The sequence below is a fragment of the Phaseolus vulgaris genome, chromosome 9, assembly GCF_000499845.2.
Source record: "Phaseolus vulgaris cultivar G19833 chromosome 9, P. vulgaris v2.0, whole genome shotgun sequence".
NCBI classification, from domain to species: domain Eukaryota; kingdom Viridiplantae; phylum Streptophyta; class Magnoliopsida; order Fabales; family Fabaceae; genus Phaseolus; species Phaseolus vulgaris.
The window spans coordinates 13,080,662-13,087,539 of record NC_023751.2 but is presented as its reverse complement, the minus strand read 5'-3'; the positions used below and the strand labels follow the sequence as shown (position 1 = coordinate 13,087,539).

Genomic DNA, 6,878 nt, shown 5'->3' with positions numbered 1-6,878 from the left:
CTATAACTTAAACACGAAGAACCCATGAACATAAATTTGATACTTGGAGGAGCACGCACCCTTCCCAAGAATCAGAACTAGAGCATGATGTCACTCTCAGGATCGCTTTTTCTGTTCTGAAATTTGATACACATATATATATATATATAGCTATGCCCTTTGCTTGTGAGTTTGAGAAACCGGATTCGGCTGTTATTCAAATGGGTTCACGTGGTTGGTTGGGTTAATTAGTGTCATTGACAATTGCATTGGGAGAGAAAACACATGTATTTTTTAGGTAGGAAGTTAAGTCATATCAGAACTATGAGTAAGTATATTATGCAAGGAACACGAGCAGACCAAGGAAAAGAAAAGTATGGGGGAAAAGGGAACATAAACTGAGAAAAAGAATTGGAAGATATATAAAATCTAACTGCCTTGCCGACTAGACCAAGAACCCATGGTAACCACGTGCATCTGAATTATGACACCCCTATCTATCACTGTCATGCACTTCACTTGATGGTGATAAATGAAAAATCCCTTATACAGATGTTGTTTGTGAAGAAAAAAGAAAGGGGTTTCTCTTGAGTATATAGAAAACTTGTTCTCTCCTTATTTGTTTTTTGTCTCGCTCATTTTTTCTAAAAACTGATTAGGATCTCTCTATCTGATATCAATGTAGCAGGTAGGTCCCTGGGATCTAATGCAACATCAGTCTTCACATGTGGTTTAGGAAGGAAATTGGGATTTCCCCGGCAGAGATAGGTACCCATAGGAAGGGCACAAAATAGAAAGCTTTTAAATATCCGTACACTAACCACGACCCATTGCCTTCAGATCCACTACCACAATGTTTTGGGATCTCTGCTTTGGCCCCAAGTGAAATTTCAGATATCATTTTTCTCACACCCCAATAAAAAAAGTCAAAATCATGACACACTGTGTATTGGAAAAAGAGAAGAATTATATAAAAAAAAAAGAGGAATGAATGTAAAAAAATTAAAATCTTTATAAATTTGACCACTCCACTTGATAAAGAAAGTCATTCCAGCATTTGGGTTATGCCACATCTTGATAAAGAAGGTCGACTTCAAAGTCTCAATCAAAATGCGCACGAGTAAAGTTGCGTGGGATGAAGCAATCATTACCTAACTAAACCCAGCAACAGTGTTTGTGTTGTGTACTACTCCAAATCTTTGTTTCGTTTGTTGCTAATTGGAGGCCAAAAAAGGTAAAAGCTGTTTTTAATTATGAGTTAAGTGCAGAGTGATAAGATGTTTAATTCGGTGAGCAGAATAAAAGCGATTAAAGGGTGGAACTGGTTTTAACAGTGCAGTGCAATGGAGAGAGTAAGGCGCGTAGGAAAGCAATTTGGGTGGGGGCACATTTCAGAATTCAGAAAGATAGAAGAAGCACAGCGTTTGGCAGCAAGTCCTGAACCTTCTATGCCTTCAAACTTCATACTCTCAAATCTTCGTAAAGTCATTTTCCTCGTCTTATTCTCACATTCTCATTGCCATGCCAAACAGAACTTCACTCGTTAGAACACATTGTCACTTTCTAACTTTCATTATTTTCAAAATGTATTGTTTTACGCATATATAATCTACTATAAATTATTACGTTACATCTCACTGGTTCACTTCATAAAGTGATCACATATAATAAATATGTAAAAAATAAGTTAAGCATGTGTCTATTATGTTATTCCTATTATTTATTTAATTGTAGTATGATTAAAAGTTATGAATTTTATTATAATTATTTAAAACTTAGAGTATATTTTAATTAATTCATAATATTAAAACATTACAGATATACCGAAATTAAGGTCTATAGTTTTTATTATTTTTGAAAGCTCTACACATTTGGAACTTAAAGTATATTTTAATGATTTATTGGTAAATGAAGAAGCAATATACAGTGTTCTGGCTTCCTTTATTGGTTACTTAATTGTTTACATCGTGTATTGTTCTGATTCACCGAAACCAATGTACAGAATCTCGTATGGGCAGATCGGGGATCCATTAAACATAGATCTATTGAAGAAAACCAGACACGGGATTGGTCAGATTAGGCACTTAGATTTCGAAACCCACATGTAATAATTTTCAGTTGCATCACTGTAAGAACTTTGAATCAAATTACATCCACAAATTACAATGACGAATTAAAAAAAAAAACTAAATTCAGGACCTGCTGCCCTAAATCTCATATTACAAGCTCAAAATTCATTTTCCTCCATACAAATTTCACCTTCAATTCTCGCCGCATGTATCATAATCAATCCATCTCTCTCAAGGCAATTATCAAAAAGGAAAAAAAAAAACGAGAGAGAGAAGGAATCCATGATTGGATTGATTATTGAAATTGATAAGATGTCGATGATAATAACGAATTTTGCAATAATAATAACAATCAATCAACCAAAAAGACATTATTATTATTATTATTAATATTAAAATGAAAACTTCCAGATCTTGATTCGAAGATCCACCTTACACTCGGAGTCCGCGACGGAAGCCACCGCTGAAGACTTGCCAGCGGGAACCGTTCCTTTGATTCCGTCGCACGTGACTCTAATTCCGACCTTCTTGCTCTTGAGCCAATCCATCTTCATCTTCACCTTGGTATCCATCTGTATCTCGACGGGGAAACCCTTCTTCATCTTCAGACCCGATCTCAGGTTAGTCAACGAATCAGTGTCCAGATCTTGCGAACCAGACAGCACCGCGCGGAGGCTCGTCTGGTTGTTCTTGTCGGAGGTAAAGGCCGTAACGGAGCCGTTCCCGATGGGGACGGAATTGGAGAAGACTGTAACGGCGAAGGGGTCGTAGAAGAAAATAAGGTGGTTGTTGGGGTTTTTGGCGATGAGAGTGAGGTTGAAGAGCGTGACGAGGTGCGAGGGCGAGTCCGCGGAAGAGGTGAGGTTCATCTTGGCAATGCGGAGGTTGGTGACGGAGAATTCGGGTCGGTGCGGGCGGTACAGTACGTACAGTGCGGCGCCGACAATGGCGGCGAGGAGCGCCACCGCGAGGATGGTGAGGATGGTCCAGAAGCAGCAGCAACAGCAGATGTTGCGGTGGGAGCGCTGGCCGCGGCGGTGGTAGTGAGATTGCGGTCGGTAAACTTGACGGTTGGGGTTGTACAATTGGGACTTAACGGGTGCGGGATTGCCGTTAGTGGCGGCGGCGCCGTTAATTGCGCCGTTTCCGTTGGGTTTGGAGGACTGGTCCGTCATTTCGATGATAAAAGAAAAAAGAAAATGTGAAATAAGAAAATGTAGTGAAGAGTGAAGAGTGAAGAGAAGAAGGAAAGTGAGGAAAAAAGGGTTGAGAGAGGAACAAGTTTTGTAGAGGCTATAGAGAAGAGTGAGATGGAGAGAGATAGGTACCCAGAACCAAAAGTGGATGCTTCCACCTCACCAATTTCGATTCTTTTTTTTCATTTTTTTTTTATTTTCCTTCTTTTGCAGTAACTCTTCTTTTTCTTTTCATTTACTTAATAAAGCTCTTATTAGTTTTATAAAACTTTAAAACCAAGTCAAGTTTTGCTTCTCCTATGTTCTCTTCTACTCACTTTGTTGCTCCTAACATGTCGTCTTGAGTGAACTCTCGGTAACCTTGGGTCCACTCCTTTTTCATTTTTTTTTATTCACATTCACACATGTTGTTTTTTCCATTTATTTACATTAAACAAATCGAACCTACTACGGCGTAAATCCAAGAATTGTTCTTAAAAACATGATTATATTAAAATTTAATGTCTTAAGTTTGCTCTACTTGAATTAAATTCGCCAAATGTCTTACATAACATGCTAAAGACAAACGAATTGAAACACCCGTGTAAAGAAAATACTTGCATTCAATTGACAACTTGATACAGAGAATAACACAGGTCTCAGGATTTTATGGCCATACGTTTTTCCTTCTGTATCAAGCCAGATATTAAATATCGTTTAAATTTTTCTATTAATTGAAAAGGTAAATATTAAATATTTCAAGTTGTAACACTATAAATGCTTTTAATAAATATTAACTCTTTCCTAAATGTATTCAATGCAGAAAATGTACTGTGATATTTGAATGAGGTTTATTTTTAGAGGAAGAACTTGCTTAAACTCTTTTATAAAGTGTAACTAGAAGAAATATGCTTGGTCAAAATCAGATGGTTAAGTGGATGGAGTTTAGTAATGAAAGACTATTGGCATGCAATAATTTATTAATCATTTTGAGTTGTTATTATTATTACTAAAGAATAAGGCTAAAAGTAGGAAGTATTGATTCTTTTTAACCCTTTGTGAGGGATGACATTGAATTTGTTTCAGTGGTGATTGACACTTGACAGTGTAACTATAATAAGTATTAGCTTTGTGATGAATTTGGTTGTTGCACTTGCTTGACTCCAAAGTCAATAATTACCTTACCTCTCAACCTACTTTCTGCTCAATTTCTAACTTTAATCCTACTTGGATACATACTTTATTTCTTCAGCAATTGGTAATATTCAAAGAGTGAAAAGAGAGGTTTAAGTTGAAAATAAAAAAAGTATGAATGGTTTTGTACACAAAAGGATGAGAGCAGTGAGTGGCTATCTGCTTTATCCCAACCTAACCAAATCTCTACTGTCAGGGTAGAAGCGCCGACACTTGCATTTTTATTTCTTTCAATTTTTAAGAGGATTTCGCATAAATACTATTTGAAATTTAAGTAAGAGTAAAAAAGTTTCCTACTAGTTACAAATACTAAAGCTGTAAAAAAATCTATAAAAATGTGATCTTAATATTTTAGACTTGTTAAAAAACTCTCATTAATTAAAAATAAAATAATTTTTTTTTATATAAATATGAATGCAAAAATTCAGTTTATAAGTTAATTAAACTAGATTTAAATTTCATTTTTTACGACAATATCACAATTATTTAGAATTTATTTAATTAAAATTTGTTTCACTTATCATATTAGTTACTATTAAATTGATATCAAATCATTTATAAATATATAATCACCAAATTGAAGGATTTAGATGTAAGAGAGTATTGCTGATATTACAGATCAATTAATTTTTTTTTATAATATATAGATTAATAAAAAACTCATTAATTTAAGTTCATTTTTTAAGGAGATGAAATATAATATATTTTTCATAAATTTTTTTATAAAAACTTTCATGTTAAGTATCATTATGTAACTTGACTTCTCAGCTAAACTGACACCTCTCAAGCAGTAATAATCATCTATCATCACATAAAAAAAATATTACTAAAAAAGAAAAAATATGAAAAAAATAGACCAAAATCTATATACTAACAAAAACGATTATACATATTTATAATTTCACTTTCCAAAATAAAAATGTAAAGATATATAAAAAAAATTTATCTCAAAGAGATTTATTCTCTTCTTCATAACTTAACTTGTTTATAAACTTATTTATTTAGTTTTTATAAATAAAAAACACTCCAACATCAAATGTCTCCTCCCAAATGTTATATAAATTAACGATCATAACTTTCACTCCTTGTTTTTCTTTTATCTTTTTCGTAACATTGTTTATATAATAGTATTTAGTATATACACTTTTTGTTCTTATTATTTTTCACTAAACTTCACATGGATAGAATAGATATGTTTAGTGTGACAGAAAAGTTATTTCTAGAGATCTAAAAAGTACACATGGCATGTCAAATTTCATGAGTTTTTGTTTGTAACAACTTTTTATAAAAAAAAATTAAGTCAAAGGAAAATACTAACTAATATCTTTAAAAAAGTTAATTAAGAAATTAAAATAATATGGTTTTATGAGGAAAAGAAAGTACCACAGCATCGTAACTTGGTAACTTAATCTTAATTATTTCCAAAATACTATTAATTTGTATCGTTAAGATACATTTTTGAAGAGTCGAAGTGTTAAAAAAATATTGACAGGGGGGCAAGTTCCTATCAACACTTATAACTATTACCTCGGAAGTTGGAAAAGTTGCATTAAATGAAATATCACTATTTAAACTTCTAAATAAAATTTCCAATCAGTAGTCCCACCATTTCTGAACTTTAATTTTTTTATCGATTAAAATATATTTTTAGTTTATGCAAAAATATTTATTAATTTCAGATCATGACATTTTTTAATGACTTTTGTCATTAAATATAATTAATATAACGCTTAAAACAAAACAAAAACATTAATTAAAATAACAAAAATATATTTTAAATTAGGATAACTAACTTTCTTTAACATATGTGATTCAATTAAATAATATATTCATTATTTGATATAAATAACATAGTTATGTAGATTTTTTGTTCAATAATTTACCTTTTAACATTATATTTTATGAAAATAATTATAACTTATTTAAGCATTTGTAATTTTACTAATTATATATAATTTTTTATATTAAATTTTAAATTATTGTGAACTCGTTTATTTTCTAAGATATCATGAATATGAATTTTATCTCTAAATACTAAAATCATTATATATGTTTTATGTTTTTATAATTACAAATTATGAATGGAATACAAAAATAATAATAATTTTTTCATTTGTATACCATTTAAAACTAATGTAAAAAGATTTTATTCATAATATATAATTAGAAAGAAAATATTTCATGTACTAGTTATGTTTAAATAATATTTTAAAAATAAAAATGATTTATTGTTTTAGAAATAATATACAAGTGATTCTTCATAAGATTTTTTTATCATAAATAACAAGAGTGTTAATAGAACATGATGAAAACTAAAATATAACTATCTTATCTATACAAAATTATTAAATATTTTGATTTATATTATGATTTCAAGTTTATTGAGATATTATCACTAGGATCCATCAGCGCATTTGAGGTACTGTCCATTTTTTAGTTCAGAGTTTCGTCATAGTTTTGT

At 31.3% G+C, this 6,878-nt stretch overlaps 1 protein-coding gene and 1 long non-coding RNA gene across 2 annotated transcripts; one reads left to right on the top strand and one right to left on the bottom strand.

Annotated features, from left to right (window-relative positions):
* The first annotated feature begins 1,051 nt into the window (after positions 1 to 1,051).
* Positions 1,052 to 1,609, top strand: LOC137822839 (uncharacterized). The gene is made up of 2 exons (XR_011083006.1): positions 1,052 to 1,213; positions 1,314 to 1,609. It is a non-coding gene; the product is annotated as an uncharacterized lncRNA (long non-coding RNA).
* A 707-nt stretch (positions 1,610 to 2,316) lies between these two features.
* LOC137821843 (NDR1/HIN1-like protein 13) lies at positions 2,317 to 3,507 on the bottom strand. The gene has a single exon (XM_068626618.1). The coding sequence runs from the start codon at positions 3,221 to 3,223 to the stop codon at positions 2,441 to 2,443; it is 783 nt and encodes a 260-aa protein (XP_068482719.1). The 5' UTR covers positions 3,224 to 3,507; the 3' UTR covers positions 2,317 to 2,440.
* Positions 3,508 to 6,878: the final 3,371 nt, after the last annotated feature.

Excerpts from the sequence above, each read along its gene's own strand:
- LOC137821843 (XM_068626618.1), bottom strand. The coding sequence starts at position 3,223 with ATGACGGACCAGTCCTCCAAACCCAACGGAAACGGCGCAATTAACGGC.